At 49.5% G+C, this 13,428-nt stretch overlaps 4 protein-coding genes across 6 annotated transcripts; 1 reads left to right on the top strand and 3 right to left on the bottom strand.

The window, feature by feature from the left end:
• Positions 1 to 722: 722 nt before the first annotated feature.
• FOXG_06333 (uncharacterized protein) lies at positions 723 to 3,638 on the bottom strand. 2 transcript variants are annotated; one of them, XM_018384955.1, is made up of 6 exons: positions 3,441 to 3,638; positions 2,512 to 3,303; positions 2,208 to 2,465; positions 1,979 to 2,159; positions 1,272 to 1,928; positions 723 to 1,217 (listed from the first exon to the last, which is right to left on the bottom strand). In XM_018384955.1, the coding sequence occupies exons 1-6, from the start codon at positions 3,453 to 3,455 to the stop codon at positions 1,030 to 1,032; spliced, it is 2,091 nt and encodes a 696-aa protein (XP_018242132.1). In that variant the 5' UTR covers positions 3,456 to 3,638; the 3' UTR covers positions 723 to 1,029. The 2 variants fall into 2 exon arrangements, with proteins under 2 accessions (XP_018242132.1, XP_018242133.1); XM_018384956.1 differs by lacking the exon at positions 3,441 to 3,638 and having other exon boundaries at positions 2,512 to 3,336.
• A 49-nt stretch (positions 3,639 to 3,687) lies between these two features.
• FOXG_06334 (uncharacterized protein) lies at positions 3,688 to 6,676 on the bottom strand. 2 transcript variants are annotated; one of them, XM_018384957.1, is made up of 3 exons: positions 5,361 to 6,676; positions 4,675 to 5,306; positions 3,705 to 4,626 (listed from the first exon to the last, which is right to left on the bottom strand). In XM_018384957.1, exons 2-3 carry the CDS (start codon positions 5,205 to 5,207, stop codon positions 3,984 to 3,986), a joined length of 1,176 nt encoding a protein of 391 aa, XP_018242134.1. In that variant the 5' UTR covers positions 5,208 to 5,306; positions 5,361 to 6,676; the 3' UTR covers positions 3,705 to 3,983. The 2 variants fall into 2 exon arrangements, with proteins under 2 accessions (XP_018242135.1, XP_018242134.1); XM_018384958.1 differs by having other exon boundaries at positions 3,688 to 4,626; positions 4,675 to 5,696.
• A 1,092-nt stretch (positions 6,677 to 7,768) lies between these two features.
• On the top strand, positions 7,769 to 11,962 carry FOXG_06335 (uncharacterized protein). The gene is made up of 2 exons (XM_018384959.1): positions 7,769 to 8,606; positions 8,751 to 11,962. The coding sequence occupies exons 1-2, from the start codon at positions 8,572 to 8,574 to the stop codon at positions 10,795 to 10,797; spliced, it is 2,082 nt and encodes a 693-aa protein (XP_018242136.1). The 5' UTR covers positions 7,769 to 8,571; the 3' UTR covers positions 10,798 to 11,962.
• On the bottom strand, positions 8,906 to 13,131 carry FOXG_06336 (solute carrier family 25, member 46). Its single transcript, XM_018384960.1, has 2 exons — positions 12,389 to 13,131; positions 8,906 to 12,337 (listed from the first exon to the last, which is right to left on the bottom strand). Exons 1-2 carry the CDS (start codon positions 12,726 to 12,728, stop codon positions 11,667 to 11,669), a joined length of 1,011 nt encoding a protein of 336 aa, XP_018242137.1. The 5' UTR covers positions 12,729 to 13,131; the 3' UTR covers positions 8,906 to 11,666.
• Positions 13,132 to 13,428: the final 297 nt, after the last annotated feature.

The raw sequence follows: 13,428 nt of genomic DNA on the forward strand, positions 1-13,428 counted from the left end.
AATAGCTTCACTTTTAACTGACTTACCTGTATATAATCGTCAAGATGATGGAGCCAAAACTCACAGTGCTTAAGCCTGGCTTTTGCATCTTCTTCTGATAGTTTAATCCGTCTTTTTGACCGCCATTTACGGCGCCAATAGCTCTGTAGACGTCGTTTTAAGGTACGGATTGAGACATCTAAACCAAGCTCAAGAAGAACGTCATTCCAAGTGATCTCACGATGCCGATTAATAAATGAATTAATTCTTACAATCTGCAGCGCCGTAAGTTTCTTAGGACGCCCTTTTCGTGCCCTAGATTGCAGTATTTCCTCTTCTTCCCAGCGTTTTTTGGTCTTCGATATTGTACCTTGCGTGGTGTTGAAGTTAGCTGCAACTGTACGTTGAGATTTGCCGGCCCGTAACTCCGCCATTATTGCAGCTCTTTGGACCGGAGTAAATTCATGATTAAATTGGCGATTTCCGCTTATTTCTGAGCCGAAAGAGCGCTCTTCAGAAGCCATTTTTCATCGAGATACTGCGTGTTAAAGTTGATGAGATGGTTGAGCTACCTTGGTGAGAAAGCGGGGGTCGAGCGGGGTGATTCCAGACTTTTGGCACGTGATTGTAATAGCGCTTAAAGGAAGTGAGTGACCTGAATCACAGAACCAGGGTGCTCACACACTAAATCCGAGATAATGCGGGGCAGATGGTAATGATTCGCTCCCTTGCCGCGCAGTGTCTCACAGGTGGGCTTTGCTCGCCTATTGTGTTATTGGTACAATAATGGACAGGATATCTGTAACTTATATGGTGTGTTCCTACCCCTGTGCGTATGCAGCCTTGATTTTGCTTTTAATTAAAGAACACTTGAGCTTGAACTTCATCTCCCGGCTCCCTTGAGCCTTTTCTCAAAGTACCTGTATGGTGGTGTATAGTAGGAGGAACCCCCCCATCGGGAAGATACAGCGGAATCGCTTGCACCCAATATCGCTGATCTGCCACCAAATCGTTTCTGCTGTTTTATTTGTACTTCAGGCGCCTATTCGTTCATGCGACGAACTTTCCCCCACATCCACCACAAACTTCCCCTGATGCCTGTACATTTGCCCCTGGTCCAAAATGCGTCTCGACAACACGCTTCAACTCTGCGACTTTCAGACATCGCAACTCGCACACTGCACAGATTCGAGAAATATCAGGAGCCATTATCGCCAGTCCCGTAGAAGCACAGCGCGCTATCCAAATGTGTCAACAACAACGGCAATAGAGAGGAGGAATAGTCAACTTACCAAACAAATGTCCGTTTTCACATTTTGCCTCTTCCTCTTCCAAACGTAAAGCCGCATCGCAAAATACGCAGTGTTGGCTAGCTGCAATATCTCTGAACTGCTCTCTCAATAGAGAATTGTTAAGCTCCGGAGATATCTTGCGGGTTGCTGTAGTCCCAAGCACTTCAGGGGCATTCCCGTACATCCACTCCCACACCTGGCCTTCAGTAGTCAAAGGCTTCGTTGGTGTGACTGCATCATATTCGCCACGCTCTTCGTCTCTTCTTGAGAACATGAGTTTACAGAGTGCTCGCCTTTCTGGGTGCAAAGTGCTGTATCGTGACACAAGCACTGCGGTTGTGCCGCCGCCGGGTGAATGCACCATGCCCCAGATGCGGTACCTCGATTCGGGAACTTGTAATTGTGCTGCGTCGTCGTCCATTAGGTCGTCTTCCGAGTCATCTGAATCCGAGTCTAATCCTTCCAGCGCAACCGCTCTTGCAACGAGCCGTGTTGTGTGCTTCCGAATTCTTGTTGCCCATTTTGGCACAGAAGCCTCCGAGTCAGGAAGATTTGTTTGAAACCAGTCTTGGTTGCGTGATGTTGCAGATAATCTGGCGATTGAGTAGTACGGAACTGATCCTGTGTGTGTTATGCCTTGGTCGTGAATTAGAAGTCCTAAGTTGCCGTTAGATGTGTTGTGTGCAAAGCCTGTGAGAGTTATGTACCAGAAATAGGATTCGATGAGACTATTTCATCTTCCTTGGAATACGTTGTCGAGCACTCCCAAGTATAGTGAGCGCCAGCCAACTCCTCAGCGTCGCCAACAAACGAAACCTGAAACGGCTTCACATTGAACGGATCAGCGACCACGCCCCTGACTATGGGCTTATCATCGTCATATACGATCTCGAGTCACGTTAGCTACGGTTATGCCACGCGTCATAAACCACGTACCAGGTCTTCCCACTCGATATACGCATCCGTTGATAGAAACATGCAAATGGCTGTCATATCCGTCTTCTCGACTTCGATGTGTGGAGGCTGGCCTCTCTCCCAATTGCCCAGGATAGTGATCTTTCGGAACCCAACATGATTCTTTGCCAAATATGCCAGTATAGCGACATTTTTGCCTTGGCTATTGAACCAAGGACTCCATTTCAAAGAAAAGGCACTCCCATGAGGCACGTAATCGGGATCTGTGATATCCACAGCCTATTTCATGTTAGAGTCTTCTCCGATAAAGTTCAGCATGACTCACATCTTCCTTAATATGTCTCCCTCTACCATCAAACCGGCCAACTTCTTGGATGTCCCATCGCGTCTCTTCACACGAGGGATCCCCTTCCTTTGCCTGCGAGAAGAGCTGCACCGCCATTACAGCTACTTCTTCGACATCATTGCAGTACGCTAGAAGACCTCTCCCTGTATCCACTTCTTTGGCCCACGAGAAGGCCTGGATGCGTTCATTCATATTTCGGTATCCATCTTCCTCGTTGCTGTCGGGCAGTGGAAGTTGGGCTCCGAGGCCCCAGAGTGTCTTCCATGCCTTGAAGCTTCGAACCCGCATGCCTGCTATCATTGCAGACTGCCGATCGATATGCTCACCAATCGCGTATATACACCCACTGGTCGACAGTGCTGTTAAGATAGGTCGAAGATTGCAACCCAATCCATTTGGTGACCATTCTAACCTCACAATCTGGCAGATTGGCGCCCCCGAACCTGTGACTAACCCATTCCCCACGCCAGGAAACCAATTCTCGTCGTTAGCTGGCGGCCCAGCCACTCTGATACCGGAAAACGAACAAAGCTGTGCATTGATTGTGGGATCTGGACGGATCAAGCCTGAGGCCCGATAGGAGAGCGTGTACTGGCTCTGTAATTCTTCTTCATCCGCTCCTTCGTCAGGACCACCACTCCTCGGATACTCGGGAAGAAATATGTAAATAGTATCATCTGTAGCAACTGCAAGCTCGGCGTCACAAGACCATGCTAGGGCATGAGTTGTCAGTGGACGCGACTTGAGATGAATTGTTTTGAGGGGCCTTGTCTTTTTTCCAGAACAGTCAGCAAGTCTTCTCTTATAACTTTCTATTCGACAAAGGAGATACAAAAAAGACTGTGCAGCTGTGGCAGAATTTCTCGCCCAAAAGCAGTCAAGCGAATCTTTTGTTATTGAAGCCTCACCTTGGACTTTTCCATCCTGGCAGCTGGGACGGACCGTGTCAAAAGACGTCCGCAAGTGACATGAGAATTATAACACTTATGGGATAATCAAGTGAAAAGGCGGATCGAGAATTTAATTCGACAGTGGCATGGCAGTACCGAGACTTTGATGAGATATTCGTATGAAATGGTTGACACCAAAAAAGTTGCTGACTAAGAAGCAGTACACACCTCATACGCCATGAAGAACAACCAAATACGATCGTTTTGTGCTGCTAGGTGTTGAACTACATATACTCGAATTAGACTGCGAGTACCTGGTAGAAAGTATCATAGTGTACCAATAATACCAGGACACGGACATTTATTTGAAATGGTATCAAAAACTCATGAAGCCAAGATACTTTGTGCAGGACCGTTTGTCTCTGGCCATATCTGCAGATTGCTCATGACTTATTACTAGTACGGTAACAAAAAATACATCAATCCCGTCAAGTACGCCGTTCTCCATATTCTTGGTATGCCATAAATGTATAATAACAACAATACTCGTGATTATTGACCTCAACCCTCCAAGAAGGACCCTAAAGTCCAGAGAAGGCCACAACCTGCAAGCGCTGTCGCACCAACGACTTTCTTGGTCCACCAGTTGTCATCCGTCAATGCCTTGGCTTTTTGGATCTTCCTGGCTGTCTCAGTTGGAGCACTGGCAGGTGCCTTTGCAGATACCTTCTCCCCAACAGACTCCTTGGCTGCCTCTGCTTCCCTCTGCTGCAGAAGGGCAATTTTCTTGCTGAGCGCCAGGAGATCCTCCTCGAGAGTCAGGTTGCCGCTGCGGTCAACCTCGACGTTCTGGATATTGCCGAAAAAGTCTGTGATCAGACGGCTACGGGCATTTTCTTCACCGCCGGGGAAGAGATCGTAGCGCACTCCGGCATGTGAGTGAATCTTGCCGAAGTCGTAGCTGTCGAACAGTTCGCCCACTGTCTTCTGGCTGTTCAGGTCCTTGACGTTGTTCTCGAGGAATTCAAGATTGTAGTACGTGTATCGATCGATGACGGCGACGCCTACATCGTTGTCGGCGTGATGTGAGTATGAGGACTGATCGAGCTTGGAGGAACCGGTGGCGATGATGTTAGGGGAGTAAAGCCTGCTGTACATAGTGTTCGCCTGGCAGGTATCGATCATGAAGAGGATTTCGTGATATCTGGACAGCATTAGTGGGTTACAAGAAAGCAATGGAGCTACCACCTACCTCTTCTTCTCCCACATCTCCTCAAAAGCGTTGGCAAGATCAAACGCGCCAATCTCCTCAGCATCCTGGAACTTGAGGAACTCGTTTCCGCCATGACCAGTCATGTAAACCAGGATATTGCTTCGATCATCGGTAAGAAGGCGCTTGCTTCGCGGCATCTCCGCGCCCACGCGATCCGTCAACAGGCGAATAAAGTTCTCGACAGTAACCTCGTAGCCACGGTAGTCCACCTCGATGTTGTCGCCGTAGAGATCAACAGCGCGATCAGAATTGCTGTAGACGGTTCCAGGGAACGCGTTCCGGGGATTGCAGGCCATGTCGTCGGGAAGCATGAGGATGATCTGGGAGTCAGGGATACCCAGACGCTTAACGGTGCGGTACATGGAGAGGACATTGGCGAGATGACGGTAGTTGAACCAGAATCGCGATGTGCAGACGAGAACGGCCCAGTTGCTGGTATGCTCGGCGAAAGCGATTGTTGCGAACATGGTCGCTGCCACGATGGCATGAAATCGAAGTATTGAGAGCTTCATGGCGGGGGATGTGATGCGATGAAGCGAACTGGTTGACAAGGGAGCGTGGTAGAGTAAGGAGCGAAGTTTAGAAGACAGATGCAGCAAATGGCATATCCGCTGGCTGTATGTCAATGAAACTGAGGTTGCTAAGAAATGCTCCCTCAGACTTACAAATCTATACAGCGACGATAATCATGAATTCCATCCACTGGATATCCCTTTTCGGATCAACGTCACCAAGGAGGGAACACCTAACATTTACGTTGATTGATTACTGTTCAACACATAATCGGAGTCTTACCAGATCTGGACCCGGAGTTTTCGGCGTGTGGGATCCGATAAGACGGCCCCTGGCGCTTGTACTGATTCGAAGCACTAACAAATTCCCACAGCATGTCACCAATCTGAAGTCACCAATCTGAAAAGGTAACTTCACCTCTCAGTTGTTACTATGTACATCTCGACAAAAAAGAAAATCTTGGGGTGAGCTGGCAAAGATGCGGATAATCTCCCCTTTTTCTTAACCAGGATTGAGAAACAGTTGGGGTAGGATCTGTTGGCGTCGTGTTTATTTGATGAGGGTATCTGATATGGTTCGACTACGAGTGAGATATGCTCTGATGTTGGAAATGACTGTGTCATGGGTGTTGTTTTAGGGAATATCGAGTCTGAGAATGGGATCAGGTACATGTGGCTTGGCATGATTTGAGATCAACATGGCTAGGGAGTGTACAGGAAAAACACAACGAGGGTGTAATATCCATGGGATTTCATTGATGATTGTACGTCAGCCTCGAAATTATTAGTTTCGGGAATGATATCTGACAAGATTAACTGTCAATTTGGCTGAAGGACCGTGTTCTACGGACTGGCATCTAAACCTGTGGGCTTATGGTTCTGAGCTAGAGCATAAGAGTACTGTAGTTGAGCTAAGGCTGACAGGGCGTATGGATTGAGTCGTTCACGATGCTGACTCTGTTGTATTATGGAGGAAAAGATACAACGAGAACATTCTATCCCACTTAGCCAGTCTGAAGATACCTACATATTCAGCCTGGCCAGCACCTATGCGAAAACTTTTTTTCAAGATTCAGGCAATCTTTATCTTAGCCTGAATCAAACGCTTCAGTCTGATGCGGATATACCAGCCAGGACCCATAAACCCCTCTTCTTGTGCTTTCATGGTCATGATGGGAATCGAATTTTCAACACGATAACGAGAAAACACAATCTGTAATTAGTAAGTCACTTACAGTAGCGTCTCGTAGCTGCATGGAAGAGCGAACATAAAAAATGGAGGACCCTGCACCGACTCCACCATGACGATGTGATAGACCATGGATATGGATGGAACTGAGACTGGGGTCGCAACGACTAGGACATTCAAGTTGTTCGCTGGGCAAGCTGCGACTAGAGGAGCAGAAAAGGTCACCTTGGCAGAGATGCCGAACAAAGCCGTTGGCGCATACCGAGAAAGGTGAACGACCTTGTGCATAACGACTCCATAAAATTAAGCCGTGTATCGTCAGGTGGGCTGAAAAGAAAAAAACAGAAGGCTTCTAGTGAGCCGCCAGTGACGAATGAGGGCCGGCACCGGAGTTGGAAAGGTACGATCACATGAATATTTCAGGCGTGAGATCCAAGTCGTCGAGTCGTGTTTTGAATGGCGTAGGTGATCCACTTGGCATATGTCTTCGTTATAACCGCTACCTTAGACCAGGTTATGCCATGCATGGACAGGGCATGGATCTTGAGCTGTACTGTATGGACGGTACTGTACTTCCAGTGCAGACCAAGGTTGGACTGGCTTAATTAAGGTAAACTCGGTGGTTGTGAGTCTTGGCCGAGGTTGAGCAATAATATCGTGCATAGAGCCACGGGGTCACTTCAGAAGCTCTGAGGTCGAGAACCAAAGACATCCAATGACGAGTGGTTCCGTGACTACATGCCGGAAACATCAGCTTGAAATGATGGAGCGCGTGGTAAAAAGCCTCAAACATCACCTGTTACCGAGAGAAGCTGGGGGAAGGAAACCTGGGGTCGAGGAGAAATAGCGATAGAATGATGTATCATGACAGTCCAAAACGAACAGTCTAACCCCCAACATCTCCTCGGGAGAACCCCCAAACTTGGGTATGTGCGGCAATGAGCATCGTTTTCAATAATTATTATGACAATGCTGATCAATGCCAATTATCGTCTGGTTTCAGTCCTCTTTGACAGAACTCTCCGATCATGACTGCGCACTTGACACTTAACTAGACCTGTTTACTTTCCTGGTTGTAAGGCTGGCTGATAGTGAAACTCCAAAGCTTCCATGATTTTTATACACACCTACCTACCTAGGTATCCGACATTGCCCCGCTAACCTTGTCGTAACACAACACGAAGGCCAAATGCAATGCATTGGATGCACACTTTCTTTGGGTCTGGGTCTCTGGCTGAGTAGGTTGACAAGGTGAGGAGTAAGATCAAAGTGCAAAGTGCAAAGTGTGTGTGTGCGTGTGTGTCGTGTTTCGACTATGGAGTGTTGGAGGTCTCAAACTTGTTGCTAAAAGTAGTCCTCATTACCTGTCCTTGTGCTCTTCTACTCCTCTTCTTACTCCTCCTATAACTTTCCCTCCTTTCAACTAATTATTTCCAAAGTCTAAGCTACAACGCGAAACCTAAACAACCAAACAAAATCGAAATACCACATACTCCTTTTCTCTTCCGCCTCATCTTATCTCCTACTATCCCGGGTGACACGGTGTATGTTACGCCCGTCACCTCAAGGACCCTGCCTTTGTCTCTGGCTTCACCTCAGGTCAACCTCTGCCGTGTGACGGTGACTCGCTGAGGTGAGCCCGGGTACCTCAAGCCCGGCTCCAAGGGACCAAATACCCCCTGGTCACCTGCTAAACAGCCACACCATAAACGATCCCAGTTGAGCTCCCTGCTTTGCTTTGTGTACCGGCAGACCTTCTGGACCGTGGCGTGCACATGAGTCTTTGGCTGAGTTATCCTCTTCCGTCTCATCTGATTTGAGTAATTCGACCCCCAGAGGCAAAACGCCAAAAACGCCGGGGAGCCTAAATCGGTCACTTTTGTAGTGGAGGCTTCAAGGTGCCTGGGTACAGTACTTACACTGCCCTGCCTAGTCCCGTCGGCTTTATAGTGGGCGCCTGCACAAGCTCCATCTAAAATAACCAAACTAACTGCGCGACGTGCGCCAGGGTATTTGACTACCCCCTTGGCCTCCATCTCTTATTCGGTTCAATCCAACCTCACTCTTCTTTCCACCAAAACAACTGACAAATCTTTCTCTTCAACTTGTCGAGATCTTTGCTGTCTCAGCACTGCTGCGGCTTGTTCCATTTTTGTCTCTGTTGAAGACTTCACCATGGGCCGCACGCCGGCCTACATCTTTGTCGTCAGGTACGTTTTCAGCTACCTTTCCAGACCCCTGTCGTCATGATGCATCGTCGCGATCAGATCGCGTAGCCCTAGCGCTGCGTATGCGTACAGCATGACAGTATAGGCATGATGTTGATTAAAGAACTCAACTGACCTCTATTCTAGGCACGGCAACCGCCTTGACGCCGCCGACAAGAAATGGCATCTTTCATCTCCTACACCCTATGATCCTCCTCTGACCTACGGCGGCTGGCTCCAAGCCAGAGCTGTCGGCAACCAAATCTCCAGTATTCTCGAACAAGCGAAAGACGAGTACGAGACGACTTCCAAAGGCACAAAAAAGCGACGTAGGTTCAAGGTCGTCATTCATAGCTCGCCATTCTTACGATGCGCCCAAACATCGATCGGAATCAGCTCCGGTCTTGCACAGACTCCCCATGAATCGCCTTACCGTCCGAACGACATCTTCGTTTCAGCAACGGGACCACCAAAACACTTTCGATCTACAATATTACGTCTGGATTCCTTTCTCGGAGAATGGCTGTCTCCCGAGTACTTCGAACAGATTACCCCACCACCTGGTGCGGCCCTCATGCTTGGAAGTGCAAAGGCCGAACTGCTACGACGCGAAGACTACAGTGCACTGACATCTGCACCCGCTCCCACTCCGATGCCTCATAGAGGCTCTACTGCTTCTCTCTGGAACGGGTCTCCTGCCGCCAGTCCGTCTCTTGGACCCTTGAGATCAGGGTCTGCAGTAGAAGGTTCAACAGGGTCGGCTATGGCTGCAGCTCTAACTGGGCAGCTGGCAACTCAGATGGAAAAGAAAGGGTACACAGTCCCAAAGCCGAACTATGCTATCTCGAGTTCCGGAAAGATCCCCGACGGATTCGTGGCCCATGCGCGTGACGAGTGCGTTGTGGTGGATTACCAATGGGATTCCATGAGAGCTCCACTAGATTTTGGGGATGGCGGCCAACTTGGAGAAGAGTGGACAGACATGCACAAGAGATTTCGACGCGGCCTGAAGAAGATGGTGGACTGGTACGCTACGACTGATGCGCCTGATGAGATGGTAACGCAGGCTGCCGGAGCTTCACAGAATGACACACATGACCCCTCGATTTCTGAAGACGAGGATGTAGAGACTGTTGTTATTCTTGTGTCTCATGGAGCTGGATGTAATGCTCTCATTGGCGCCATCACTCATCAGCCTGTTCTTATGGATGTTGGAATTGCATCCATCACTATGGCAGTTCGAAAACAAGATGCCGACTACGACACTCTCCTGGCTGCATCAGCAAGTGAAACGCCAGACTCTGAACCCCATGTCTCTCCCCATCAGATGTACGATATTCGCATGTCTGCAAGCACAGAACACTTGCGCTCAACAACCTCGACTCCAGTCTCATCCCGATCAACTTCAGCTGATGGTTTCCCTGCTGCTATCCGTGGCCGCAACCCCAGTATCAGCAGTACTGACGGACCCGGCCCACTCATTGGTTCTTTCGTCTATTCTGACCCTATCATTCCCATGGGCAGCCGTAGTGCTTCGGCCAGTGCGACTGTGGGATCGTCTATACGTCGAACTTCGGGGTCACAGCGGCCACTGAACCGAGGACCAGCTCTTACCACGGCAACAGGCGAACCAGGCTCAAGGAGCAACTCTCCGAGCGCTAACACATCCTCGTTCGGCCTGTGGACACCTGGGCCTTCGTCTCTTAGACTGATGGATGACGGTAGTGATGATGCCTCCGACAAGGAGGACTTCGATTCTGTGCTGCCTAACTTCAGCCGTTTTAAAGGTATTCCGGAGGACAACAAGGGAGAAGCCCAAGCTTCTGCTGCCATGTCTACCTCGAACTCATCTACACAATCATCTTTTTCCTCACGCTTTGAACTTAAATCTACGAACTCATTATCTATGAGCTTGCCGCCAGCGGCCATCACCTCACTCAGCTCGTTCTCGTTCCCACCAAGTGGGGAGACTACTCCAAAAGCCACACCCCGAGGTCCTATTCTCTCAGCCCCTATCAGAATCAAGACAGATATCTTGCACGATTTCGACAAGCCCGCTGAAGAGCTTCACATTGGACAACTTGGAGATGGTCTGGGCGGACTTTGGGGTCTTCCTCGACCTCCTGGCGAGGCCGAACGTTTCCGCGATATGAGTCTTTCAAAACGACGTTGGACGACTACCGAGCGCGCTTAACGCTCAACTCTCTTTGACACCCTACTATACTTGCCCTTTGACAGGATGATGACTCAAATGTCCTCTTCTCTCGAGGACTAGGGCAGAACGTTATTTATGTCTTCGCCTTATACTATTTCAGCGCGCGTTGCTTCCTGCTAGTCGTTTACTCTTACTTAACTCAACGACAGGCAGGTCTGTCTTTTTACTCATGGCATCGGCGAACTGGCGGGATACCATCCACTCATGAAATGGAGCACAGCAATGATATGCCGGACCTATTGGCATTGGGATTGATACCTAGGGAAGGGATGAATTTACAAGGACAACAACATGTTTCATTGAGTTGCTAAGAGTATATTGCTTTTCACTATGGGATTCGGCGCACGGTTATTACGGCGAAAACGGCGGCAATGTATTCTGGTACGTGGGATAGCATATAGCGATACCAGGATTATAGGCGCAATCGCCGTCAAGAGCCTAAGATTGCTCAAATGTATTTTGTTTAGAAAGTGAATACCAACTCTCATCTTCACTACCTTATTCGGTCATAGTTCGTGGCGAGCTAAGTAAAGCACCTGGCAGATGCGTGTAATTATGTTTTGATTCATCTATCCATCACAACAGAAAGTCAACAACACGATCTAACTGCTCATGATCTATGTGCGTAAAACAAATGATATGCTCAGCGCTCGAATTCTGCTTGAAATGCGCATCCACCGCCGATGGGAAAATACAATTCATGTCATGCCCAGCAACCAACGCCATCCATCTGCTGTGACCTTGTCCAATGGTCAACAACCCGTATCGAAACCCTGAAAAATCCGAAAGCAAGCTTTTCTTGTCTATGCCTATATCGCTTTACCTCTTCGACTTCTTTGACATAGCATCTAGCCGAAGACCTTGTTCATGGCCTGGTGAGCCAGCTCGACACCGAGGAAAGTAGCAGCGTTGGCGGGCACAGCACGAGCAAGGGCAGGACCAAATCCAGGGAAGAATGCCTTGACACCACCCTTTCCGTAGAGTTCACGAACGATGCTACCAACGGAGACGTTGCCCTCCGAGGTCTGCAGACGAGACTTGACCGTATCGATGGGGAAGACAGGTATCCACATGGCAACTCCAGCGGCAGCTCCAGCGCATGTGATAGCACTGAGACTGAGCTGGCCGCTGGGCTTTCCAGTGAGGGGATCAATCGGTGTCATCTTTCGCTTGATGTACTCGTAGGCGGCAAAGTAGGCAGCAGAACCGGGGCCGTCACGGGCGAGAGTAGCAGCGCTGCCGCGGAAGACGCTGCGGATACCGCCCTCCTTGTAGAGCTGGCGGACGACGTCAACGCCTCCGTTATACTTGGGCTTCTCGCCAGGAGCAAGCTGCTTCTGACCCTGGACTTGGAGGATGACCTTGATGCGCTCGAAGGGTGCTGTGATGGCGGTCATGGGAATGGCGGAGATGAAGCCGGCGGTTGAGATCTGGGCGATTGTGAGGCCCTCTGCGGGGACTTCACTGACACCTCGGACGATTTGCTTGCCGAGGTCGTAACCCCAAAAGGACACAGCAACTAGCTAGGTCAGTTGACGGCATATGAAGTTGAAGAGGGATTATAACATACACATAGGTGTGACACCGACAAGAGGCGCGCTTACGCCAGCGTAAAGACCTCTTCGCAGACCATCACGAGCAATACTCTTGCGAACAACATCGATGGCAGAGGAGTAAACACCTCGCTCAGCGGTTTGAAGGCGGACCTTGACAAGATCGAAAGGATGTCCCACTACGACAGCGCAGAGACCACCGAAACCACCAGCCGCAAAGGCGCGAAGCTGCTGAGCGAGGCCAGAGGATGCGCCGGCCTTGGAGTCATCCTTTGGTTCAGGAGCGGGCGCGATGGTCTTCAGCTTGTCTACGACACGGGCCTCGATGGCGGAGTCTGGGGTATCGGCGGAAGACATTGTGAAGAGTTTGGAGGGGGAGGATGACGGGGAAGGAGGAGGCGCTGAGAGGTGAGGTAAAGGAAGGGTTTATGTTGGGTATTGACAGAATGAACCTCGGAATGTGGAATGTGGAGGACGGGAGTGGGATAAGAAGAGTGTGGGGTGGTCTCGGCCGAGGGGAGGGTGTAGCTTGTAACCAAGAGCTTATGATGCAAGTCAAGTAAAGGTCAAGCTGATACAACAGAGAGCTATGGGGATACAAAACAAGAAAGAAAAGGTGTAAACAAAGGGAGAGGGAAATGGTGAGAGTATATCAACCAAGATCTGATCGGGCACGTCACAGGCGTATCTTCTAAGCTTCTATTCGATTGGTACGAGCTTGACCTGAGGTTCTGCCATGGAGCTTCACGCCCAAGTGCATCCCTTGCTTAATTATCCAGTCTACAGCTAAATAATAATTACCAATTGTTTCACTGGGTAGTACTACAGCTAGTAAAACTAATTCTCCAACTCCCCTCGGTCTTCCGGGGCAATGATCTCTCACTCACCCCCGATCCCCGAGCCCCGGTCCCGGCTCTGTTCGTTTTTTGTTGCCTCGGCTTCGGCTCGCGGGGTGCATCATGAGTCTCTGTCTTCCCCACATGGAAAAGGACCGAGTTTCGTGGGGTACTAGAGGCCGGCATATCATTGCTCTGGAAGCTGATGTCAGTTACAATGC

The sequence above is a fragment of the Fusarium oxysporum genome, chromosome 2 (genome assembly GCF_000149955.1).
Source record: "Fusarium oxysporum f. sp. lycopersici 4287 chromosome 2, whole genome shotgun sequence".
Taxonomy (NCBI): domain Eukaryota; kingdom Fungi; phylum Ascomycota; class Sordariomycetes; order Hypocreales; family Nectriaceae; genus Fusarium; species Fusarium oxysporum.

Excerpts from the sequence above, each read along its gene's own strand:
- FOXG_06333 (XM_018384955.1), bottom strand. Across the intron at positions 1,929-1,978 it reads CTCATCGAATCCTATTTCTG|GACTTCTAATTCACGACCAA; the intron begins GTACATAACTCT and ends ACGGCAACTTAG. Across the intron at positions 1,218-1,271 it reads TGAAAACGGACATTTGTTTG|CGCGCTGTGCTTCTACGGGA; the intron begins GTAAGTTGACTA and ends ACATTTGGATAG.
- FOXG_06335 (XM_018384959.1), top strand. The coding sequence starts at position 8,572 with ATGGGCCGCACGCCGGCCTACATCTTTGTCGTCAG. Across the intron at positions 8,607-8,750 it reads GCCTACATCTTTGTCGTCAG|GCACGGCAACCGCCTTGACG; the intron begins GTACGTTTTCAG and ends CCTCTATTCTAG.
- FOXG_06334 (XM_018384958.1), bottom strand. The coding sequence starts at position 5,207 with ATGAAGCTCTCAATACTTCGATTTCATGCCATCGTGGCAGCGACCATG. Across the intron at positions 4,627-4,674 it reads GAGATGTGGGAGAAGAAGAG|ATATCACGAAATCCTCTTCA; the intron begins GTAGGTGGTAGC and ends AATGCTGTCCAG.
- FOXG_06336 (XM_018384960.1), bottom strand. The coding sequence starts at position 12,728 with ATGTCTTCCGCCGATACCCCAGACTCCGCCATCGAGGCCCGTGTCGTA. Across the intron at positions 12,338-12,388 it reads TGTCGGTGTCACACCTATGT|TTGCTGTGTCCTTTTGGGGT; the intron begins GTATGTTATAAT and ends TGACCTAGCTAG.